Source organism: Hippocampus guttulatus, chromosome 19 (genome assembly GCF_054856545.1).
Source record: "Hippocampus guttulatus isolate MCC_2025c chromosome 19, RoL_Hgut_1.0, whole genome shotgun sequence".
Lineage (NCBI taxonomy): Eukaryota > Metazoa > Chordata > Actinopteri > Syngnathiformes > Syngnathidae > Hippocampus > Hippocampus guttulatus.
In genome coordinates, this window is record NC_141279.1 from 6,929,220 (window position 1) to 6,954,750 (window position 25,531).

At 46.6% G+C, this 25,531-nt stretch overlaps 2 protein-coding genes across 27 annotated transcripts; one reads left to right on the forward strand and one right to left on the reverse strand.

Annotated features, from left to right (window-relative positions):
- Positions 1-15: 15 nt before the first annotated feature.
- On the reverse strand, positions 16-10,989 carry ace (angiotensin I converting enzyme (peptidyl-dipeptidase A) 1). Its single transcript, XM_086138689.1, has 25 exons — positions 10,458-10,989; positions 8,338-8,505; positions 8,167-8,254; positions 7,720-7,863; positions 7,392-7,583; positions 7,147-7,244; positions 6,734-6,903; positions 6,368-6,591; positions 6,145-6,289; positions 5,577-5,675; positions 4,939-5,061; positions 4,660-4,865; positions 4,439-4,575; positions 4,060-4,218; positions 3,899-3,986; positions 3,679-3,822; positions 3,388-3,579; positions 2,929-3,026; positions 2,507-2,679; positions 2,191-2,414; positions 1,879-2,023; positions 1,694-1,792; positions 1,348-1,470; positions 955-1,139; positions 16-218 (listed from the first exon to the last, which is right to left on the reverse strand). The coding sequence occupies exons 1-25, from the start codon at positions 10,677-10,679 to the stop codon at positions 16-18; spliced, it is 3,849 nt and encodes a 1,282-aa protein (XP_085994815.1). The 5' UTR covers positions 10,680-10,989.
- On the forward strand, positions 10,985-24,862 carry abi3b (ABI family, member 3b). 26 transcript variants are annotated; one of them, XM_086138717.1, is made up of 14 exons: positions 10,985-11,116; positions 14,467-16,143; positions 16,309-16,476; positions 16,579-16,758; positions 16,841-16,911; positions 17,239-18,676; positions 19,351-19,493; positions 19,834-19,949; positions 20,884-21,302; positions 21,429-21,509; positions 22,850-22,978; positions 23,173-23,231; positions 23,553-23,604; positions 23,650-24,862. In XM_086138717.1, the coding sequence occupies exons 2-6, from the start codon at positions 16,009-16,011 to the stop codon at positions 17,972-17,974; spliced, it is 1,290 nt and encodes a 429-aa protein (XP_085994843.1). In that variant the 5' UTR covers positions 10,985-11,116; positions 14,467-16,008; the 3' UTR covers positions 17,975-18,676; positions 19,351-19,493; positions 19,834-19,949; positions 20,884-21,302; positions 21,429-21,509; positions 22,850-22,978; positions 23,173-23,231; positions 23,553-23,604; positions 23,650-24,862. The 26 variants fall into 26 exon arrangements, with proteins under 26 accessions (XP_085994843.1, XP_085994844.1, XP_085994845.1 ...); XM_086138718.1 differs by having other exon boundaries at positions 22,850-22,950; positions 23,170-23,231; XM_086138719.1 differs by having other exon boundaries at positions 22,850-22,950; positions 23,170-23,231; positions 23,670-24,862.
- Positions 24,863-25,531: the final 669 nt, after the last annotated feature.

The window sequence follows — 25,531 nt, forward strand, 5'->3', positions numbered from 1 at the left end:
AGCTGCAGTTGCCACTTAGTCTTTTTGCTTGAGCTCTATCGTTGATAATGACATGTTGGACCTCTTTGACTTCCTGTATCTGTACGCCAGGAAGATGGTGGCAACCAACAGGACCAGGCCCAGCACCAGCAGGACCCACTGGCCCGCAATGGCGGCCGCGCTGTCCACGTTCATTCCCAGGAAGTCCACCGTGCTGGTCTTCACCTCGGCGTCACCCGCTGGACGTGCAAGGAACAATATGTAAGCTTTTCAGACTTTGTCTTTATTTATTTTCATTGAATGGTACACACATTTTGCAAAATACCAGATCCTTTTAGTTTATTTTTTATTTTTTTGCAGAGGATCAAGAATACATGACTGGAAGTAGGATTGGGCGAGTACCGATACCGGCGTTATTTCAATGTATCAGGTTCTTGTGAAAGCTGGCGCTAATCGCCAGCTGATACTTAATGCAAAACAAAATCTAATGTGGAGTAAGTCCTCCTTCCCAGTAGTTGGCGTTACACTGTGGCACGTTGACATATCGGTTAGGTTAGGGATAAGATTTAAAAAAAAAAAGTCTGACTAAACCCAAACTGTGTGTGTGTGTGTGTGTGTGTGTGTGTGTGTGTGTGTGTGTGTGCGTGCGTGCGTGCGTGCGTGCGTGCGTGCGTGCGTGCGTGCGTGTGTGTCGTCCAAACAGCAGCTGCTGTTGTCTCTCCCTGGCACTCTTTCACTCCCATCAATCTAATCTGTTCACATCCTTTCATCAGGAAAACAAGCAGAGGGAGAAAGATTTTGCTGTAAACTGCAACCCCTCCACCCCCCACCCCAGTTGAAGTCTTCCAGCAAATACTTTTACTACTTCCTCTTGGAAGGACGTTCACTAGGAAATGTGCTTCCCACATGTTGGACTCCCATCTTGTACACCATGAGACTGTCACGTCTTTTAATGCGGCCGTCTGAAAGACTTACTCAAAGGCTTCCAGTCGTAATCAGGCCACCCGCGTATGTCCCCGTTCTTATCGTTCTCTCGCTCCAGCCATTTAATGAGAGGTTCGAAATACTCCATGAGTGGCTTGGCGCTCATCTTGGGCTCGCCTGTGATCATGGTCATGGCCTCGGGCCAGGGCTTGCTGAAACCCAGCTTCATCACGTCTCTGCGGGTACGAGCAGGGCGTCAGAATGACACATCATGACAATATCGCGATGAATCACTCAGTCGTGGTGAAAAATTTAGGAGAATAAATGAAGCTATGAGGTCTAAAAAGTGGCCCAACATTTGCACAATGTTTCAATGATAAGGCGTTGTGGTGATTTAGTCTTTTTTTATTCATGACATGATTCGTGTTTGTCGTGTTCACTCACCCTAGCAGCTTCCCAGCCTCCTTCGATTTGTAAATGTCGCACGTGTGCAGGGGCCCCACGTGCTTGGCAGTGTTACACAGGGCCTTGTGGAACTGAAACTGGATAATGAAGCTGACAAAGTACCTGAGGGGATGATAAATATACTTATCATAAATGCGCTTATTAAACCGACTGGCGCTGATTATGGACGCGACATATGTTGAGTCACATGGAGAGAGATCGTGGCCGCCTGCCGTCACGCCGCCTCGTTTATCTTATCTCATCGTCATGTGTTTGCACGCCGTCGGTTCATCTGTGATTAATTATCAGATGCGTTTGTTTGTTTACCGAAGAGAACGGCACTTACCTCACGTAGGGAACGTTAGCCGGGATGTGAAACTTTGCACCTGGGTCGAAGTCATCCTCGTCGCGGGGGACGGGTGGACACAGGCCTTGGTACTTCATTCTGCGTTGACAAACAAGCGACGCATCGGTTGATGTTTCTCAGTCTGGTTCTCAATCTCCGAACTCTTGTTTGAGTGCTGACTTTACCTGAGGTTCCACCATTCTTTATTGTACTCGGACGGCGGGATGCGTCCATCAAACACTTTCCATCGCCACTGGTCCATCAGGTAGCCAAACGGCAGGAAGGCGATTTTATCAAGCGCCATGTTCATCAGAAAGTTTATGTCACTCTCTGTAACATTAAAACAAGGATTTGTAATTGCTGTGTATGTGTAGATACACTGTCTATTTGTGTAGAGGTGTGTATGTATAAATGTAAATGTGGTCCGGAAAAAATGGCACCGGTCAAGGCCCAGTTATAACGCGCATACGCTCAGATTTCAGTTGATGCCAACTCACCGTGATTGTTTTCCACTTTGTCCAGGAGGCCGATACTCTTCAGGTGCTTGGGTGTGGACACGGACAAAGCCAGGACATCGCCGATGGCCTCGTGGAAGCCAGGGTTGGCGCCCTCGCGGAACGCCACGGGCTGATCCTTATATTGCAGGAAGTACTGGACGTGGCCCATTTCGTGGTGGACGGTGATCAAGTCATCCATGGTCACAACGGTGCACTGTTTGATTCTGAATTTGGTGGCACGAGGTAAAATTTAGTCACATTGCGAGAGACATTTTCAAACATGAAAATCGTGCCGTTTTCTTTTTTTTTTTTTAACCTGAAGTCTTTTCTGTTGTAGAAGTCCCATGCGGAAGCGTGGCAGACCACTTGGCGCCCGTCGGTGGGCTTCTCCAGCATGGATTTGTCCCAGAACTCTTTTGGCATTGGCAGCAGCCCCAGAGAGGTGAAAAAGTTATCTGATTCCTGGAACATTCTTTTGGCATTCCAGCCCTGTAAGGAAAAAAAAAATCAGTGATAATGTAAAAGCCTCATGTTTGAAATATGGAAAAACAAAAGGACAGTCTAGGAGAGGAATCGTTTTGCATCACATGCTTACTGTGCTTGTACAAACTGAATATTTGGTGTGATTATGAGGAAGTTTTGACGGAATGATTGCAAGGAAAACTTGGATTTAAAAAAACCCTGCAGCTTGTTTTCTGTAAAAGCCGCTCAAAGAACGCATGCAGTCAGCGTACTCACCTTTGCCACCATCGCTGGCGTGGCATCAACTTGCGTAGCGTGCGGATAAGGCATGACCAGATCCATGATGCCAGACCACGTCTGCGCCCACATGTTACCTGAGGCGATACACAAGACGTGTGATTTTCCTGTCAGAACACACTTCTGCTCTGTTGTGCTTATTCAAGACACGGAATTCTTGGGAGGACCAGTTGAATTCCTAACTGTGTGGAAGTGTCGTACACAATCTCACGCTGGACGCCTCTGAAAGAAAATGAAATCCTTCCCAACTCCAGAGGCATTTGCCGCCGGCCGCCAAATATTAGCGGGGCTATGCCCGAACACAAAAGGAACATTTTCGCTGGGTTGACTGGCTTGTGATTGTGTATGGTCTGATTAAATCAAAGAAACATTTCTACCCGGCCAAATAATAAAGGTAGCTGACTATCGGCGCTGTCCGTTCGGGTTGTGCCGCCTCACCGAGCAAGTGAGCAGGTATGGGCCCCCTCGGGTTGACGCGTTTAGGGCCGTACTTGTTGTACAGACCCCTGCGAACATAGGAGTGCACGTTCAGGTAGAGCGGCTCAAGTTCTTTCCAGAGTCTCTCCAGGTCCTCCTCAAAGGTCGGCGTTTCGTACAGCGAGCGCCAGAAAGCACCGTTGTCGCTGTGACCTATAAATAAGGACGGATGGTGAGAACGAGAAAATGTGATATCACATAGGAACATTTTAAAGTGCGTAATCTGAGATTCAAAACATGGCCAGTTCATACCGTTGAGTCTGGCAGCTTGGTTGGCCAGTTCCACATATCGCTCGTAATCCGAGCGAAGTACTTTGCCGGCTGCATCTCGCCAGCCCTTCCAGGCAAATAACAGCTCGTCATAATCTCTGGACTCTGCCATGATCTTCTGAAGGTCTGAAAGAAAACACAACACGGTCACTGTGGCGTCAACGACCACGGATGATGCACAACGCATGATTTGAGTTCTTACCGGGATCCAGTGGGTGGCATTGGCCATTATCTCTGCACACTTTTGCTAGGCTATATTTGGTCTCCATGTTGGACAGGAGATTGTTGTACTAAAATGATCAAAAACAAGGCTCAGTTACATCCTCTCTCCTGTTGGCTGGCGCAAAGTCAACTTTTCCCCACCTCCTCAAGCTGCGCTGACGGCAACGCGGCCCTCTCGATGTCGCTGAGTTTTTTGATGATGCGTTTGACCGCGTCTTCCTGGAAGTCCGCCGTGTCGAACCGCCGTGCCCGTTGGCCATATTTTAATGTGTGGGCTGACATGGCCAGGTTCTTCTGGAGCTGGTGAACAAAATTAGCTTTCAGTCAGCGGGTGGATGGATGGATGGTTGAAGGGTGAAGAAGGCGTGATAGATGACCAATGGTGACTGCTTGGGTGGTGTTGTATTTATAGAAGGAAGGTGGTAGGAGGAACGGAATAGTTGGATGTGTCTGAAGATGACGACTAGTGATAAATAGGTACTCAGCAATGGCGGCTGAATTCGGGGAATTCATCCCTCACCATGTTCTGCTTGTTGGCTTCATTGATGTCAGTGTTGTACGCCCAGGAGGCTTCCGTATAGGCATTCCACACCACTTCCGCTGTACTATTGTATTCATCCAGAAGATTCTTGGCAGCCAGCTCATCTGTATTCTTATCTGCACGGACAAGGACGACATAAGCCACAACGCGGGGTCAAGGAAAACCGAGCATGAAGCCTTTCTATGCACGGTTTGTCTTACCAATGTCCTCCGGATAGCCCTCCGGAATGGGCGGCACCCAGTTAAAGTCAGGCCATCCCAGGACATCGTTGACATTTTGTTTTTCCAGCCACGCGATAATGGGCTGAAAGTATCTCATCAGTGCGCCGGCGTCCATCTTGTTCGTCCCGATGGCGTCTTGAAGCACTTCAGGCCAAGGCTTGGAGGAACCCGCCTGAAGAACTTTTCTGGAACAACAAAAAGCTTATGTTGAACACCGCCACCTTTCCTGAGCTTGATCCCACGTAATATAAAACGTACTTTAAAATGGCCCCCGCTTCTGCAGAGCGGTAGATGTCGCATGTGTGCAAGGGTCCGGCGTGTTTGGCCGCTTGGCACAGTTTTTCGTGGAACTGAAACTGCAGGATGAAGCTCACAAAATACCTGCGGAAGAAAGAATTTGAATTGAATTTTGGAGATGGAAATGACGGACGGTCTGCAATGTCACAGTCACCACGGATGCTGATTATTAGATTAGCGTGTGCAGATCGCAACAGATGTTGGCCTTTAGATGGCTCGCGACCGGTACCCCCCCCCCCCCCCATCCGCGAGCACAGGGCGAACGCGCACGCTCGGTGGCAAACCACAAGCGCCGCTGTGCCGTCTGACTAAAGAAATAATTCCCTCAAGGTAGGAATGCAAATGTCCTGCCTACTACTCGACATGTCCTTTTGTGGTTAGCTAAGTGCAGCTGGTTTCCATGCCGCCAGTTTCCTGCTATTGTAAAGCTTTCGTATTGCTGAAAATCCCATTACCGGTATTTCCGATGACAGATCGCAGTATGCAATGACACCTTTATTCCCATCTTGCGCGCATTGTGTTTTGCGTTTTAGTGTGCAGCGCCTCGAGGTACGCGCGCCCTCAACATTTTAGGCACTGCGGATAAAACAAGACGCTACCTGATGTACGGTGTGTTTCCAGGAATGTGGAATTTAGCGCCGGCATCAAAGTGCTCTTCGGTGCGCTTGGTGGGTGGGCTGATGCCTTGATATTTTGTCCTTGAGAGGAGAAGAAGAAGAAACAGATGGATGGCGCGGATTATGTAAGACATCGGTCCTGGAAAGAATGACTTTTGTGGTCGGATTTGAACAACAACAACACAAACAAATAGTGGCACGTTATTTTCACAAAGCAAGCAGCTGAGAGGACAGTTTTCAAAGGATGGGAAGTGAAAACTTCCGTCGGAGAACATTTGTCGTAAACAGCCAGAGGCTAACGAAGCCAAGTTCATGATGCTAGCGTAACATTTTTTTGTATAGTGCAGTTTCCCTAGCATAACCACAAACACTGACTCATTATTTTTAAGGGTCCAGTGAGGTTTTTCCACTCACTTGACTCAATTTGGAGGAGTAATTGCCGCCATGGCAATGAAAGAAATGCCATTGTCCTAATTGTTTGCATCCCTCTATATCATTGTAGCTTCACACTCACGGACTGGCTTGGAAAGTCAAGTGAACCGAAGCCTACCTGAGGTACCACCATTCTGCATTGTATCGCTCCGGGGGGATGTTGCCCCCAAATACGCCCCATCTCCATTGGTCGATAAGGTAGCCAAAAGGAAGGAAGGCTATCTTCTCCAGTGCCATCTTTAACAGGTAGTTGATGTCGGATTCTAGAGGAACACCACGTGGAACTCGAGTCAAAACACTTCCGCTGAAATGATCTGCACGTCTCTCGTACTTCTCTTTACCAGGGTCGGACGTCACCGACTCCAGCAGTCCGATGGTCTTCAGGTGTTTGGGGGTGGAGACGGACAGAGACAGGACGTCGCCGATGGCTTCGTGAAACCCGGGGTTGGCCCCGCCGCGGAAGCCCACGGGTTGGTCCTTGTACTGGAGGTAATACTGCACGTGGCCCATCTCGTGGTGGACGGTGAAGAGCTGCTCCATCGTGACTGTGGTGCACTGCTTGATCCTTACCGCGTGCGAGAGAGACCGACCGTGAGATCCAATATCGGCGCGAAATAGAATCGCAGGAATGTTCTTATTGTTGGAAGAAAAGCACACGCGGACCCCCTTGAATAGCTACGCATGGTTCTCGGTCCAATCCCGGTTACCTGAAGTCTTTGCGGTTGTAAAAGTCCCAGGCGGACGCGTGACACACCACCTCTCGATCATCGGGCTTCTCCAGCATGGATTCCTGCCAGAATTCTGGAGGCATCTCGGCTAAACCAAGAGATGTGAAGAACTCCTCCGCAACGCGAAACATGGTCGTCGCGTTGTAGCCCTGTCAAGTGCGGGGAAACAAAAAAGGCCGTCTCAGTTGAATTCATCAAATTTGGGGGCTCCTCTTCCTACGATCGGGGGTTGCTCGGGACATCATTCTCGATCGGAGAGACTGCAGATATCTTAATTCAAAACATTTTGTAATTCTAAAAGATTTAGGATACTCAAAAGCCAGTAAGTGTCAGCGTTTCGCTTGTAGAAACTGTTTTTGTGGCGTGATCCTCGGCTCACCCCTCTCCCTTACTTGCTTGAGCATTTCTTCAGTCACGTCCATGTTGGGTTTGTCAGGAAACGGTATCATCAAGCCGTAGATGTTGTTCCAGGTCTGGGCCCACATGTTTCCTGAGGGCGAGGAAGAAAAACACACTTGAGCAACAATCCGTCCTCGAGAGGCGACGCCGCGCTCGCGGGCTCGAGAGGAAATGCCTGCTTGAAGCGCCCGGCGTCCAACGTGACGAGATAAGCCGCCGCGACAGCGCGCGGTCGTACCCAGTAGATGAGCGGGGATGGGTCCTCGCAGGTTGATGTACTTGGGGCCGTACTGCTTGTAGAGTTGCCGGCGCACAAAGGCGTGCAGGTGCTGATAGAGCGGTTCGATTGTTTTGTACAGTTGCTCGATCACTTCCTGGAAGTTGTCCGTCTCGTACCAAGAGCGCCAGTAGGCCCCCGTGTCTTTAAATCCTGTCAAGTGGAACCATTCAGCCCCGTTTGACTCGTTGCGCGCTCATCTTTGAAATCAAAACCGACGTTCCGATTCAAATAATTTTTTTTGGGGTGACACAAACGACATTGCCGTATTTGCATGTGGATTTCCTACCGTCGGCTTGCGAGGCTTTCTTGCTGAGCTGCACAAATTTCGGGTAGTACGCCTTGAGGGGGACGCCCGACGTGTTGTGCCAACCTTCCCAAGCGTACAGCAGCTTCTTGTAGCTGCGGGAGGTGGCCATGATGTCGGTGAGATCTGCAAAGAGGACACACAGACCCACGAAAAGCTTTGGGCTGAGTTTTATGACCAAAAGTGACTTTGGGGGGAACTGCATCGTGCATGGGAAACGCTGAACGATGTTGGCAGACAAAACATCGGGCCATTGTTCCCAATGCACGGCACAGTTAAGGGCAATTAGCGCGTTGTTGTTCCAGCATTTTACTCAACACCCGCAAGCACCTCGATAACACTTGCCCCCGGGGCAGTCACTTTGCCCCATCCTGTTACTCTTTACATTTTGCGCCGTCAAACTCCCGCCATCAGTCAGATTTTACTCACGAGGTTCCAGGCTCCAGCTGACGTTGGGCTGCGGATGCACTTTAGCGGTTGAATAAATACTGTCCATGGTGCTGAGAATGGTGTTGTACTGCGCACACGCACGGGAGAATCAGAGCTCAGTTCTTTTGGCAGTTTCGTGAGAGAATTGACTCGAAACCGTTCGACACCCACCTCTCCTCTTTCTTCCGGAGGCAGGTTGGCGGCTCCGAGGACCATGACGTTGCTCATCAGTTTCTGATCTTTGGGGTCAAGGGTGTCAAGCAGCTCACGGGTGAACACCCTCTTGGCCTTGAGCCCCCAGGCCTCGGTGAAAGCTTGCTCCTCCAAGGATGCGTTTACCTGAACGCAGCGGGGGGGCACGTAAGAAACTTTTTGTGCGTCTTGCTCCCTCTGATTATATGGTGTGTTGAAACGTGTTTGTGTGTTGAAAGAACTCAAAAATGAATTGCCCTAAAAGGTATGAAGACACGCCTAAGAAATATTTACTGTACATCTGTATCGCGTATTTTGCTTATTGTGGGGCCGGTTTGGACCAGAACCCCCGTGACAGAGGCGGGGATTAGCGAGGAAAAAAAATTTTTTCGGGTTTAGCATGTCCAGAATGTTAATGCAGTCGATTGTTGTTGCACAAGGAGCTTGTGCAGGTGCAAAACTTCAATCCCCTCCTAAATTCCCGCAAGACCAAGATGCTGTATGTTCCCACGCTTTCTTTGTGTGTGTGCGTGTGTTGCAAAGAAACATTTCGCTATCCAGCCTATGTTGCAACAATGTTCATTTTACACAAGGTCAAGAGTGCCAAACACTGATTGGCTCAATCACAAATGGGAAAATATTTGCACACATGTGTTGTGATTAGGCCGCACCGCCGCTCGTTTCCAGCCCGGCTTGTGTTTCTGCTGCGAGCGAGCGCTCTTATCTGCGGTTTTCTCAGCGGGCTGACGGAGTGGGAAAGCGGCGACGCTCGAGTTGAAGCGTTAACGCTAACCTTTGTGCACTTCCCCTCCGTTGCTGTCTTTTTCTCAATTACTTTTTTTTTTTCTTCAACCGCCCTCCGCCCATTCAAAACAATCATTGCGCCCTCCGTGGTAGGACAGTAAAAATCAAGGAAGCGGATTTGTCTTGATCGCGACATCCAGCCTGCACGTGGCCATGCGTTGAATGGCCAAAACATTAGGTACACAAGCTTCGACTGCTATTCCTCCAAAATACAAAACATACAGCAGTGACGTTGCAGCATCAATGCTATTTGTTAGCCTGTCTATGGTGTTTCCCATTCATGGTTAGCATGAGGCTAACTGGGAATCTTGCGATCATTATTTCTACTTTTGTGACTTTGTTGCAGCATGCAGTTGCTTATATTGTGAATAATTGTCTTGACTCTCATAGATTTCTCAGGTGTTAGATAAGTAAACACAATTATTTAAAATAATAATTATGAATATATTTGTCATTTTGCCAGAGGAGAATGAGCCATCAAATCCCTGACAATCTTCTTGGTAAAGCATCCATCCTAAAAAAAAAGTCGCCAACAATGAAGTCTATTTGAGAGTCTTGACGCCGTTCATAAATCTCATCTATTTATTTCCCGTTAATGGCTTTTACTCTGATGCCAGCCGGTATGTCATTTGCCCTGAAATCAAATCCTCCCCGACTCCGATGCCGCACTGATGGCACTTAATGTGTTTTAACGTTCCATTGATGCACTTCTCCGTGTTTGTTATCTACGGAACCGCAGGCTGATTACGGGTTCCAAATGGGTTCTCGTCCCACTCTATGACCCGTTCTTCTTTTACCGTTCACCTTTATAGGCTCAACGCTTTTGAGGCGCAAGACACGTTCTGCGTTGTGACCCTGCTGGCTTTGGCATGGCGGGGGGGCGCCTGCATCTCCACCTGTTCTCCAAGACTGGATGCGATACAGAATTCCTGCTGTGACAGCTGTATCAGCACAGACATCACAATAAAAGCCTCAGAGTAAGTCTTTTTGGGGGGGGGGGGGGGGGTGATTATTCAAATCTCACTTGGTGACTCTTTGGCTTCATCGGTGAATGGAAATTTACGACATTTTAATGTTCATATCCTGGCTTGCCTTTAGGAGGCCGCTGTCACAAAAACTCGCCAACTGTAAAAGTTGGAAATATTTGCACCACAGGCATCCTTTCATCCAAGCCGAGTTGTCTGCTTTTCATTTTTCCGACAGATAAATTGTGGCCGGTGCTCCGTTTGCACGCACCGCAGTTGTACACGCAGCGCCGGCAGGGAACTGATCGGATATTCCAGGAGCGATCTTACCTGCTGTTGAGAGTTGTACTCTGTCAAGTTGGTGTTGTAGTTCCAGCTGGCCGACACGCTGTAGAAGAAAACCTCCTCCGCCGTGCTGTTGTAATCGCCGAGGAACCTCACGGCATCGGCCGCCGTGTTGGAATACTCTCCTGGCAGCCAGCTGGCTGGCAGAGCGTCACAGTGCTGCACCACTTGCAGCACCAGCGCGACTGACCAAACAAACTTGTCCATGTCTGCCTCCCAGCAGCAAGTGTAAATACAAAAAAAATAATAATTAAAATAAAAATACACCTGAGAGAACGCCTCTCACTGAAGCTCCTCTCCTCTGGTCACCAAACTCCGCAAGTGTCTTTTAAAGTAGAAGCGTGACCCAGCCCACACGCCTCTGCAGGCTGCACTTGCACCCGTTTACGACAGCGAACATAATCCCCACCCTTGAACACGGCGCAAACCAATGCCTTACGTCTCTCTCTCTCTCTCTCTCTCTCTCTCTCTCTCTCTCTCTCTCCCTCCCTCCTCCCTGCTTTCCTCCAGCCGGGCAGCATCAGCATCCGGAGGCCAATCCGAGCACGGGGAGATAAGATACGATCCAGCAGCTGAGCCGAGAAGAGACTTGTCACCACCTCGCGGACCGGCACGAGGAGGGACACGGCATACTTTGCTCTCTGGTGCCTCTCTCCGTACAAACACACACACACACACACGCGCATGCACGCACGCACAAGCTCAGAGGGGAGTGACGAGTAGGGGGGGAGCTAGTCATTGAGGGGGTAGAAAGCAGAGGCTTGACGGGCTGGGGGAAATTAGAAAAGTGAGATGCACACAAGCGCTAAAAATTCAAATGTACACTCACTGAAAAGGTATTCCCCAGTTCTGTTTTTCCTAAAATGTGCACCGACTGCTATTTCAAAGTTTGGTCGTCACCTTGAAAATAGAAAATGCCTAGTGTGGTATATACTGTTTTGGTGCTAGGAATAAAATGTTTCAATTGAAGTCAGCACATACCTGTTCCCATTTAAAGTGCCTGTGATGAACCCAAAATGAAGTCCAGCTGTTCTCGTGGGCTTTTTGTTTGCTTTCTGGCAGAAGCCTGAAGGTTTTGTTCTCACACTGACTGTAATTTGGACCTGTTCATCATTCATCCTGGTTGACTAAAGCCCCCCCGCCCCCCGTTTCAGAAAAAAAATTAAAATAAAAAACAGCTGAGATCCTTTAGAGAGGGGAAACAAAAACAAACAAAAAAAACCCTAAGATAACGTAATTGCGCAAAATGTGGAAGAAGAGAGAAAAAAATGAATAGCATAGTAAGCCAAAGTGTTCACAAAAATGAGACAAGTTGTATTCCTCAAGTATATTTAATATTATTCTAAGCCACACGAACAACGAGAAGTTTAAAAACAAACACTCCATAGAGAATAGATACAAATGTACTCCAAGTGCGTGGCTTCTCACTGAGATGCACAGTAGGCCTATCTTCGCAGAAGATAAAGAAAATGTGCCCGTTGATGATTATTGTGTCCACGTCTTCAGACAATGATTCTTTCCATGAATCTTTATCTATGGTCTATTAATTATACAACTGCACTGTTTAATATACCCTGACACACATGCCCCGAGTCCTTGTCCAATAGCGTTGCCCTATTGCTTTTTACCACTGATGACCGTGCACGTGGCAGCCCGACTATGCCTTGGCCTTGACTTTGGCGTGACCCCGCTAAATTCATTTTGGCTTTGCCGTCCCCATTTTGTTCAACCGCGTCGTAATTAAACCGAAAAATAGTTTTCTCTGGAGCCACGTGTTAAGTTTCTCGAAACTGCTTGGACCCGGCATTGCTGAACTAAACCGTTGAAAAGAAAAAAAAACCTATGGAAGTATTCAAACCCTTTGGGGTGACAAGGTGGTCGAGTTATCGAGTTCATGGTCACATCGTCTTATTTTTTGGACTGAAAACACACAAAGACAAGAACCAGCCGTCCCGTTGGATCTCCATAAAGATTTACGCCGCTGATTTCAAAGATATGCGATATCTCCACAGACTTGCTGATGTCTACGCAAACCAAAGCTGGCAACTTATTGACAGCCTGACCGATTGTAAACTGATGTTTCGCCGCTCGGCGAGTAAGTTAAGAGATGCTGCGGAGGTGATTCGTGATTGTTCGCCGCTTGGTTTTCGCGGGATCGTGTGCAAATGATGAGACCATCTAAAGCCGCCGGTGGGGAGCGATCAAAGTTTTATCCATCCACCGGCAATGTGTTTACTGCTGTTTTGTATTCTGAGCGCAGGCACGGGTGTGTAAATCTGTGTGGGTCCTGCAAAGGATTTTCTCTGCATTCTTCCCAACCCCCAAATAATTGACTGCCCCCCCCACTCCCCAACCCCCCGTAATGGAGTTCTGTGAGGTGTGAAGGGACTATGATAGCTTAAAGGAGCCAATCTTGAGTGTAGGTTGCACACCACTGGCCGTGAATACTGCTGTGTAATGCGTTGTGTGTGTGTGTGCGTGTGTGTGTGTATGTTGGAGGAAGGTCGCGTGTCATCAGGTGTCACATCTTATCTAATATTGACGTGTTCTTTATCAGTGATTCACAACCAAGATGAAGAGATCATTGATGGGGAAGGAAATGATCCAATTTAACTTCATTGCTCCAAAAAACGATAACAACTCATCTGTGTATCGACCAGGGTTTAAATAGTTTGGGACTTTTCATCGTAGTTACTTTTTATTTCATTTTGACTTTTGTTTTTATTTAGTTTTTGGTGCAGATTTGTTGGATTTTCTTCTTTTTTTTTTCAAAAATGTTTGGTTTTAGCGTAGTTATTAGTTTGTATTTTAGTTTTATTTATATATATTTTTTTTTACAAACTCACAAGCTCTTGTAGCGACTTTATTTTTCTGTTTGGTTCATGTTCTAGGTCGTTATGGCCGTCGCTCATCGTGGCATGCGCGTGGTGTACGCGTGCACGTGCGATGAGCGGGTCAATCGCGGGAGGTCGGTTGCTCGAAAAAATCGATCTTCGGTCGAAAAAGATTGGGCACCCTTCATCGAATGTAAACGACGTGCCTTATCCATCAATCTATCTAACGTCAAGATAGAGAAGTGCTTCAAAAGTACCCAATCCGATGGTCGCACGTGTTAGTTGCCGAGGGAGGAAGGATGCCGCGTAAAAGAGCCGCGCTGACTGAAATGTGCGTCGTCCCATCTGAATGCAACTAATCAGCGAGGGAGGCGTGCCCCCACGATAGGATATCTTGACTCGATAATGCTATCATGTCCTTTGATTAATTCATGTTCAAATTGCCCATGAGACGCAAAATGCGTTCCGTTTTCAAATCCCCGGGTTTATTGAGTCTCTTGTTAATATTTTTCCCACAAAATGCGGCGTTTGCATTGAGCTTTTTTTTTTGCGAGCGCGAAAATGATGATTGATGGTTACCAGATTCCGGTTGCGCATTTGCGGCTCTGACACGACTGACATCATGTCTGAGGTCGCGGAGTGTGACTAATGTGTCAACTGGAACCATATTTAAAGCACTGAGGCGAACTTCTGCATTGAAAAGGAAACATTTTAAAGGAAACTCGACATAACTTGTGCGCTCTGACGTCTGCTCGGGTGAACGGTTAACTTTGACGGCGCTGGTTTCTGGGAGGAGGCCAGTAAAATTAGATTAGATTAGATTAGATTAGATTAGATTAGATTAGGGTGAAAACCACCAAAAAAAGGGGGGCGGAGCGGACTAATCGCTGTGACTTGGAAAAAGTTCTTTTCACCATTTAGTTTGATCTTTAGCCTCAAACTGAGTAGATCAGAGGTTGATTTGGGTAAAGTTTAAAGATAAACCATGCCACTACTCTCACAAAAACAGGTTTTTATGACAGGTTTTTGTTAAGAAACAGGAAATGTACCAGCGATAGCTAAAAAATGGTTCAGGAAACGATGAGAATCAAATACCATATAAAGCTTGGCAGTGTTAGTAGGCTTTTCTTGACATTGTTTTCTTACAATTATACTTTCAGGCTGAAGATTTTGCAAATGCGTGCACACTTTCAATAGTGGCGGATGTGTGCTGACTTCTACTTAACATCGGTTTGAATATTAAAAATACTCCCCCAGGGAAAAAAGGTAAGTTCAGGTAAGTCATTGAAAAGCCCTCAATGAATACGCGAAGACATTTGTAGGTAGCACTGCAACAGCGTCTCGTTATTTTATCACTTGTGGTCAAAAGGGTGCCTTGTTATGAGATTCAATTCAACCAAAGCGTTGAGCATCTGACGCATTTATATGTTGTCGTTCCCTTTTACTCAAAAGTTCACATCAATGTGTTTACACACCTGTGGTTGTGGTTCCGAGCCAACCAAATGTTTTTGCACTTTGTCACATAGCTCAATACGGACCCAAATAGTCAGTTGATAAGCATGGGAATCTCTTTCTAACGTGCCGATGGTTTTCCCATTCATGGATTTTTTTTTTTTAGATGCAGAGCGTTGCTGTCCCAACTCCAGTGGAATCTCGCTGATTTTTTTTGAACTGTGTAGGGTAACTGGCCAACCGCCCACAGGGACACACACTTGGTGCTATTACGCAGTAATTGGTCTACTTCCAACTGTTCCGATAGCATTTCCTGAAAAACATGAAGCGCTTTGACTCTGTTGTTCCACTTGTCAAGTGGCACTGCTCCCCTCACACTGGCTACTTTTTAGGAACCAGTGAAATCCTAACCACTATATGAAATAATAAAAGGGGAAATGGAAACTTTAACCTGAGAAAGGAGCCTTAAGAAGGGATGGATCATCATGAAAACAACAAATCCAGTAATAATGTTGAGTACAGCGTACATAAGGAGTCACCAAGCATTTTTAAAACTGAGGGCTACTTCTTTGGCACAAAGTCATGCAAACTGCTGCTCTCTTGATACGCACTTCTGAACTGACAAATTTGCTCAGTTCAGCTTTGTCGACGGCCGGGTCAACGACATTCCTGCCAAATCGCTATTATTAGTGGTACGAACGCGCTCTGGTGGTCCGATTGTGCAGCTACGGAGCCATATTTGTGGATCGAAATACGCATTTGTTATCGTTTTAGTGACAATAATTGTCCCATTAACGTCTTTGCGAACTTTGAAAAAAAAAACCCGATGAACAAGAAAGACTCACTTCGTCCGCACACTCTTGCACACCGTTGCTCACTGAAATATGGTCTTAACATTTACTGGCGTCATTGATCATGTTTGTCCACTAGAGGGAGGTATAAAACAAAAAAAACACGCGTGTGACTTAGGGCGTGATGCTTTGTGGATCAAAAATTTGAGTTGGTAATTTGAGTTACTTTTAAATGTCTTAATTTTTTGTAGATGCTTTTATGTTGTTTGTGTTAACGACGTTGAGTTAACTTGTGTGCATTGCCTTTCCAAAAGTAAGATCCAATTGCCAAAAGAGACACGCCCTCCTCGCCAGTGGAGCAACGCCTCTGTTAGAGCCCAGAACACAACGCTCCTCCTTCAAGTAGCAACATGAAGTAGTGTGAAGTCAAGGATTTTTTTAAAGCATTTTGAAAGAGCAATGGCGGAAGCTAAAAACATTTCTCAGATTATTTCTCAGATCTTCGAAGAGGTGCCAACGGCCAGGAAGAACCTGATTGAGAACCACAGCAACCTGCAGCAAGTGGCAGACTACTGCGAAAACAACTACCTGCAGGTGACAAATGACCTCCAACCACACGTCAACATTAAATATTATTAAAACGCCAGCACTTTATGATACTAACTGTGATCGAGTAGGATATTTGAGTTCTCTTTCGACTTGTTCTCTAAGGGAAGGCAAACCCCGTATGTGTGTGCGCGTGTGTGTGAAATTCTGCAGGCAGATGAACCAACAAAAGCTCTTGAGGAGGCCAAAGCTTTGGCCACTCAGGCGTTGGCTAGTGTCACCTATCAAATCAACAGCGTGGCCACTCTGCTGCTCCGACTGCTTGACTCTCAGGCCATTCAAATCAAGAAAATTGAGTCCTCCATCAACCTCATGTCACTAGTGAGGAGTGGCGTTGGCCTTTGAAAACTAATTCAGTTACTTTTATACCTAAGTATCGGTACTTTATTTTTACCAAATGTTTTTTTTCCCCCTTTGATCCAGGCAGCTTCTATCCACTATGAGAAGGTAGCCAGGAGAGAGATCAGCATCTTCACGACATCTAAAAACAACACGCGCGCCAAGCTTGTGGCTCCGCCCGCTTCGGGCAAGGAGCTAGAGAGAAGCTATCCACGAGTACCCATATCGTACTCCAGCTTGGACGCCATTGGACACTGTTTCCAGGTAACCTTAAAGGTCACATGGTGAGTGCCATGCGCTGACTGTAAAGAGTACAACAATGTCAGCCTCCCTCCACCGCCAACAGGTCTCACAGGAGCCCCCCAGAAACAGGACAGGGACCACCGACAGCACGGAAAGCCATGCAGATGCTCCTGTGTACGTCAACAACTTTTTTTTTTTAGTTTGGAAATTGTCTTTGGGTTTGTGTAGTTTCAACAGCAACAGGCTCCTTAAGAGGAAGCAAACACAGAATAGCCTACTGGAACACTTGAAATGTATTTAAGATCAATTCGAGGCACTGAATGTTGACCTATAAAAACTGACGCAATACGGATTTCACCATGCATTGTAAGATAAAGCTATGATGTTTCAGAAAAAAAAAGAATCCATTTTCAATCAATAGAAAATAAAAACAGACAATAGTTGATTTTATTTATGAAATAAAAATGTATTTCTCATTTTTCGTCAATTATTTGGGTGTAGCTCCAACCAAGGCATGGCTGTGCCGATGCCATCAGTCCCCACCTTGCCTGCTGACGCCAACTTCACTGACGACCTCCCTCCTCCTCCACCTCAAGCTACAATCGACACCCTTTCATCTGCTCCTCCTCCTCCTCCTACCATGATGGACATTGGCCTGCCCCCTCCACCTTCCTTGACCTTGCCAACATGTCCGCCGCCACCTCCTTTGCCGCCACCAAACAACCTCAACTCACCCGTTTCACTTCCCCCTCCGCCACCTCTACCTGCAGAAACTGCTCCTCTTCCTTCACCACCCCCTCCACCTCATTTTGCAGGTGGTCCTCCACTTCCTCCTCCTCCACCACCACCTCCTCCTCCTACCATGATGGACATTGGCCTGCCCCCTCCACCTTCCTTGACCTTGCCAACATGTCCGCCGCCACCTCCTTTGCCGCCACCAAACAACCTCAACTCACCCGTTTCACTTCCCCCTCCGCCACCTCGACCTGCAGAAACTGCTCCTCTTCCTTCACCGCCCCCTCCACCTCATTTTGCAGGTGGTCCCCCACCTCCTCCGCCTCTACCTCTAGCTGTCGCAGGAGCTGCCTCACCTCCTCCTCCGTCTTTGCCTCCACCTGTTGTGACAGCTGCTACTCTTCCTCCGCCTCCTCCTCCTCCACCGCCACCACCACCCACTGGTACTTCAAGTAGTGTGCCACCACCTCAGCCCCCCCCACCGCCACCTCTGCTACATTAACATCCATCCATTGATTTTTTTTTTGTCGTGCTTCTCCTCAATAGGGTCGCAGATGAGCCAAACCCAGCTGACCAGGCATGTATCTTTTTTGCGCTGTGGGAGGAAGCTGAATTTTGGCAAAAGGCGGGATACCCCCGGGATTAGTCTGAAGCACTACAGATTTTCCTTGTGTATGAATTAACCATGCCATGGAGTGGTAATACTAATGTGGAAAAAGTTTTATAGTTTGAGCTCCCTCTTGCACGTTAACATAATTGAAGACACGGGGGGCTGTGATACAGCAAGACCGCGACAGGAGAAGCATGAAACACCAGGGATTACTGTTATATATAGTATGCTAATCATACATTAAACTTTATGCATGGAGTCGTCGTGCACATTTCTTGCCTGTTAAGATAGTATATTTTTTATTTTATCTGTCCCATGTACTGGCAAACTATAGAGCAGCAGCAGAGCAACTGTCAACATGTTTCAACACTTGCCTCACAACATTCCAAAGAAACAAGCTCAAACATGGATTCTCACTTTTCCCTTGTTCATCTCCGAACCTCTTCCTGAGTAGGTCTCTGTGTTTTCTGCCAGGCGGGGACTGAACCACAAGGAAAAATGGTCATTATCATGCTAATAGTTTAAAAAGATGTTTGCATTCTTTTCAGGTAGCCCTAAAATGTCAGCGAATGGCTGATCCAAAGGTGCCAAGAGGTATTCATTTACTTCTTAATATTTGGTTATGGTTTGGGATCAGAAAGCCACTCTAGGCATTGCTAATATGATTAAAAAATTGTGAAGGGTTGTGTTTTTTTATAAAGACAGGAGGAAAAAAAAAAAAAAGATAAATAAAGCACTTGCCGACCGGCAAGGCCCGGTTCCGAACTTGGGTTTAATAGTACGAAACTGCAGTCACATACCACTGGACTACTGAGTGACGTGGATATAACTGCAAAAAAAAGTCTTTGTCGTCATCAGATGGTCAACTATGGAAGCGTGTACAGAAGCGATATAAATATAACCAGCCACAAAGCGGTTTACGGTGGTCGCATGGTTCATAATGTTTTGTGGTGACTGTAAAACCTGGGTTCGAATCTTGCTCAATCTATAAATGAAGCAGACGGTGGGGTTCAAACCCAGTAAGCCTGACTATCACATGTCCTCTCTTACCATTAGACCAATCTGCAGCTGAAATTTGTGTTATTTTTAACGTAACTATGGGCCACATCCATACATGAGTGAAGGTTAAAAAAGGCAACAAAAAAAGGTTTGCATCCAGACAAGACCTGCACTCGAACTGACACCCAACAGGCGAGAATCACTGTCGCGTACCACTTAACTATTGAGCGACACTGATATTGTTGCTATTAATTCTTTGTCGTCATCAGATGGTGAAGCATGGGCGTTTTAAATGTAACGCCCCAACACGGACTCGCGTTCCTTTGCACAACGACCAGACGTGGTCACCAGGACAGCCGGGTTCGATTCTTGCATAAATTATAAATGGAGCAGCGAGTGGGAATCCCACTAGGTGAGATACAGTTCGCAGAATTACCACGCGATGCCCTTAACCATTAGGCCATGAAACGCGTAGTTTCTGGAGCTACTAAAATACATCAGTGGATGGGTTGTGTGTCGGTGGGCGGAGGGATGGCGGGGTATCTGCGGCAAAGGATAGTTTGCCAAAATTCTGTAAAGCGTTTCATTACAGCTGTTGTGTAAGGTCTGTGGAAATCAATATGTATTGTACTGTGCGCAATTACTGCAAACTCACATACTCGTTTACATAAAGACGTATTTTTCAAATTGTCTTGATGGCAAACGACATGTCTTCCGTTTCATCTTTATCTCCTGTTCACGCAAATGGACAGTAGGGGGCGGTACTGACCAAGGAGATCGAATCCACCAAAAGGAGAGCAAGAACAAGAACGGTGCCACATCCGGTTCAACGAGCAAGTTTTTCCGCTGACTATAAGCCCGATTCTCAGTGAGTAATTTTAACATTTTAAACTGACTCTTCGCCATTTATCTGTAAATGTATTTACGTGTATGATTTAGCAGCATAATTACGACACATTGCTCCTCTAACTTGTTTATTGTTACTAAGTCACTGGAAGTTGTCGTAAAAACAACATCAACAAAGGTGGCCAGTTATCTCGCCCTCAGTTGTCAATCAGAAGCAAACCTACAAGAGCGTTTGGCTTGAATGTTATTTTGTATGTCTACCACACCAATGCTGCCGTCCACAGTGGAAGTGTGATGGGTTCACATACGGGGGCAGTTTTCATTTTCACACGTGTTTTCGGATCCCCAAATCCACTCACGATTTTCACGTGTTTCTTTTTGTGGTGTGTACATTTTTCATTAATTTGAGATCCTTTCCTCGTCCAAATTCGGGAATTGAATAAATGGAAAACGAGCCATGATCTGACCTCTTAACGCGGCCGTAATTTGTTTACCTCAAGCTTGTTTCGCTTCGACACGAAGGCGTCCTTTTTCTCCCGTTGGTCCGCTGATGCGGAGCCGTAGAATATGAGGCAGAATGTGAAGGTCCTCCGGGTTAAGGCGAAACAAGCTCGAGCTGTATTTTCTTCACTAACTGCCATGCAACAAATGAGGCCTATCTCAATAGTTTTTCTTTTGTGGACGGTCGAACGATATTGAGTGTTTTCAATAGATGAGCAGTTGATTGAAAGGAGGTTGCCCAATGTATTTGAGGTGTGGAGAGAAAGCCGAGAGCGGATCGCTCAGACAGATGCGTTGCGTGTGCGGGCACGTTGGAAATAGACCGGTTAAAAGTGAAAGTCTGCCGCTTTATTCTACGAATAATGACTTCAATAAAAAACAACAACAACAACTTTGTTTGTGGACAAGAGTGTGACTTATGAGGGGGGGGGGGGGGGGGGGGTTCTGCCTGACAGATTGAAGAGGCTTCTGGCCAAAGGTGCAGCCGACAGACTCGGACCACATGCGGAAGGGAGCCCAACCTGCATTTGAACACGCGAGTTTTGAGCCTTGTTGTGTGCTTGAAGAGCTGATGTTTGATGTCACGTCGCACCACAAAGTGGAGGTGAGTGCGCCTGGCTGTCTCTCACTCAACTTAAATTTCTGCTCCGTGTACTGCACAACATTGTCAACTACTTGTTGACAACCCGAGCATCATCAAGCACTTCCCAGAAGAGTGTGATCATGATGTTGTGGAGTACACGGCACTTAGTTTTTGTCTCAGTGAGAAAAGTCGGACGTGCTCATGTACCCCTTGGTGTGTCATCACACATGAGCTGGTCAAGCACATGCAAGACTTAAGCTGCTCCCATCTTGGACAGTGTTAGAAGTGAAGGTCTGCCACTTATTCTGTGAAGAATAAAACAAATCATAACAAAAAACGACCAAAAAAACTTTTATTTGGGGCGTGGGGGCAGAAGAGTATGACTTCCCCCTTTTGTTTTTCTTTCTGCCTTACTAGATCAAAGAGTCGACTGCGCCAAAGGTGCAGCCGACAGACTCTGAGGACATCCTGAAGGGAGCCCAACCTGCATTTGAACACGTGAGGATTGAGCCTTTTTGTGTGCTTAGAGAGCTGATGTTTGATGTCACGTCGCACCACAAGGTGGAGGTGAGTACGCCCGCCTGACTCACTCAACTTAAACTTCTGCACCGTGTACTGCACAACATTGCCAACTACACATGGCATCATCAAGCACTTCTGGAATATGTTTTTAACATTGAGGTAGCCCAAGTTAGTTTGCACATATATATTATATATATATATATATATAGTGTGTGTGTATGACTAACTTGGCCCACTTCAATGTCATTTAAAAACTTGACCAGAAGAGTGTGATCATGATGTTGTGGAGTACACGGCACTTAGTTTTTGTCTCAGTGAGAGAAGTCAGACGTGCTCATGTGCCCCTTGGTGTGTCATCACACATGAGCAGGTCAAGCACATGCAAGACTTAAGCTGCTCCCACCTCTGGCCTGTCGTCAGTGTTTGTGTGTGTGCAACTTGAACTGGCCCACGCAAACATTGACTGGTAAAATGCTTTCACATTGTCCTGTTTGCCTTTCTGGATAATAAATTGTTGAACTTGAATTTGAGTCTTTGCCTTCCATGACTAAGTCCATCCTCAACTCACTCAAAGCCTTTCATGCTAAGTGGTCACTGCAGCTGAAGACTCAAGTCTTGAGCAGAGAGTTGCACATCAGTCACTCGTATGGCCACAAGTGTAACACTGCTGTGCCGTTAGTCTCCACATGACTCGAAACTCCAAGAATTGAGCTTTTGGGTCATGTGAAATCGATGGGAACAGTGAAAAGACTGTCTGGTGTGACCTAAGTGCAGCTCTCACCTCAAAACTCAAGTGGGACTTAGAAATTTTTCTGCAAAGCTCGCCCAAACCACACCCAATTTGGCACCCACCAATCACGGCGATGCCCTCATTTGCATACATTTGAATAACCAATCAGAATGCTCCGATTTGCATAACCACGCCCGCTTTCCCATATCAGACCAATCAGATTGCTCCAAATTTGCATATCCACGCCTCATAAAGACCCAGCTAATCAGAGCGCACCTAATTTGCATATCCACGCCCTTGTTTCCACCAATCACAGCACGTTATTCCCATGCTCCACCCACTTCCACTGCCATCAGCCAATCATGAGCCGCCATTCCAGCTGTGCCACACCCACTTTCCTCAAAATTTCTGCCCGGGGGGAAAAAAATCCCTGAAAAAAAAAAATCCAGAAAAAAATTTTGGAAAAAAAATTTTAGAAAAAAAAGAATTTTTAAAAGGAAGTTATAAGTTATATTTTTGTGATGTGTTTAGGAATGAAGTTGAGAGTTTAAGTGTTCTTTGTAATCAAGATTTATTTCTTTTGCAGAACAGACAATCACAAAGCAGAGGAAAAAGTTGCAAGTTGGATGACAGTCTGCTTGTCGCTGGATGGCGAAGTGGTCGGCTCGTGAGAAGAACGTCGGACAGGTGCGTTGACCTGAGAGGAAAGACATCCGTGAGTTACACGCAAGTCAATGTCTTGTGCAGACAAAGATGTTTTCGGCGTGAAACTTACCCTCGAGCGAGACAAGTTGTTGGGTCTTTTGTGCGGGAAGCCGATCATGTTCACTGCTGCCTGAGGGGGGGGGATTGTCTTCAACTCTGCGGAGAACATGCTTGTTGAAATGAAATGAGCCTTGTTACCAGCAGATGGCTCAGTCACATTTTGCCTCAGACACCACCGGCTTCATCTGGATGACAAAGTACAGGTGAGTAGGCACCAATTACGAACCAAAATGCAGTTCCATTTTACCCGAAGCTGCTGCCGCACGAGCTCTTCATTTTTCAACTGATTGATTCACTGGACTCTTTTGCTGCAACACTTGGGCCAGCATGATCAGCACCAACAGGCCAAGGTCTGTCTGGTTTAGAGTACTGGTCCAGTGACTCATCCAAGGTGGTCAAACCTGCCAATGTCACAAACGAGACCCGTCAACTCCTTTTTCATACCTTTGAACGGCAACGTTGAAAATGGAGGCAGCAGTGAAGACCTGCTACATGCTTGTCGCATTTGTCTCTTTGCCCAGCAGGCGGAGGGTCTGACTGGAAGCTGCACTGCATGCAGAATGAAAGAAAAAGCAGGTGAGTGTGCTTGAAAATTCGATGTGCATTGCTTTTTGTTTGTAGCTTCCGTCACCTGACATCAGGTGGATCGTGACGCCACGTTTCCTGAGGGCCTGCACCAGCGCCTCCTCCAACCAACAGTTCCAGGACTTTGATTGGAATTTTGCGACAGGCCCAAACCTTGACGACTCGACTTCACAACGTGTTCTCTGGTTCTTCAGCACCACCTGGTGGATGAGAGCGGGACAAACGCAATGCCGAGTAAATGTCTTGGGGTCACTCTCCCACCCGTTTCCCCCCCTGGTGCAACACCTGATTCAAATGATCAGATCATCAGCATGGTCGGCGAAAGCCAGACAGCGAATCTGATCATTTGTCTCGGTGTGCGAGAGAGCCGGAAAAGAGCCCCGCCACCGTTTGATTTTAGCCACAGGTGCGCCGACTCAACCAGCTCTCAAGAGCTGGTCGAGTAGGAGGTCCTGTGGTTAAACCAAACTTTTTCAAATTTCTGGATTTGACACCTGTGCTCAATCATGTGCTGATGTAATTATGAGTACACACACATGTGCACCTCTATAAAAAGAGTCGGCTTCACTTGTGAAGAGAGCAGAGCGCTTCTTCGACAGCACGGTGGCCTGAAAGACACGGTAACGTTAGATCTTGACTCTTAAATATTCAAACCTTCCAAGAGTGTGGCTGGGCAACCCCATATTTGGAAGACCCAAACCCCACAGGATGGCAGCCATTTTAAGGGTCATTCTGTCGAGGTGAGCCTGCGTAGACAGAAATGAGAATCGACACATTTGAGATTTAGTGTGATATGTATTCAAATGCGTCAGTTTTACCTTGTTGCTGTCAATTTGGCCATTCTGAAGAAGATGCAAAGCCTGTGGATAGAAAAGAGACAAATTAGTTGGGCTTGCTCTAAATGGTTCACATTTCAAATTCCACATTGAAACACACAAGTGTCCCATTTTATACGCGATTTGAAGAATTGTACCTGTGAACAGAAATGGCACAATTAGTATGCACACATGCATATTCGGTTTAATTGTGAGTTTAGAAAGGAGTCTACTTACACTCGCGGCGAATGTAGCTTTCCTAAGAAGTTGGAGAAAAAGTTTGTTGCAAGGTCGCAGGAGACGTTAATTACAATGCTCGAACAAACATTTTTACTTTGCATGTTTGTCAGGTGCGAGCACGTTGAACGTGCTGCTTTCCATTCAAAGTGAGGAAATGAGAGTGTTTTAAGAGGCTATTAAAGAGTAAAAAGTCACCTTGTTGGGGTTCTGCGTGATCTTGTGGACAGGCGTGCGGAGCAGGAGCAGCGTGTGGCCGAGCGGTGGCTGTCGAAAGAGAGAAAGAATGATTGCCTCGTTGTCGCCGCTTAAATATGTTTCCGTTGATGACGTCAGTTCCGGGAAGAAAAAAAATTAAAATAGCAAGCGAAGACCCGGACTCGAACCGGAGTTCTCCAGTCGGGATTCCAATTCGTACACCATTGAGCCATTGTCTGACTGTCACATCAATAGCTTGCACATGTATATTTAGAAAGAAGGTGACCGTGTAGGGAGAAAAAAACTATTTGCTAAGGTTAAACAACCGGAGTTCTCCAGTCGGGACTCCAATTCGTATACCATTGAGCCATTGTCTGACAGTTGCCTCATTTGCTTTTACCTGTACACTAAGAAAGAAAGTGAATGTAAAGTGGGAGAGGACCATTCGCTTAGGGCAAACACCGGGTCTCGAACCTGGGTTCACCCGTCGGGACTCCCAGGGGTTTACCATTAGGCTATAGACTGACAGTAACAAAAGTCACTTTTACTTATATAATTATTATCACGAGCAACTGAACCCTTCTGGTATTCATAAGATCATCTAAATACGACCAACCAAATTCTGACCAAAGTCATCTGCGTGTTCGAATAGATAAAGACCTGACGTG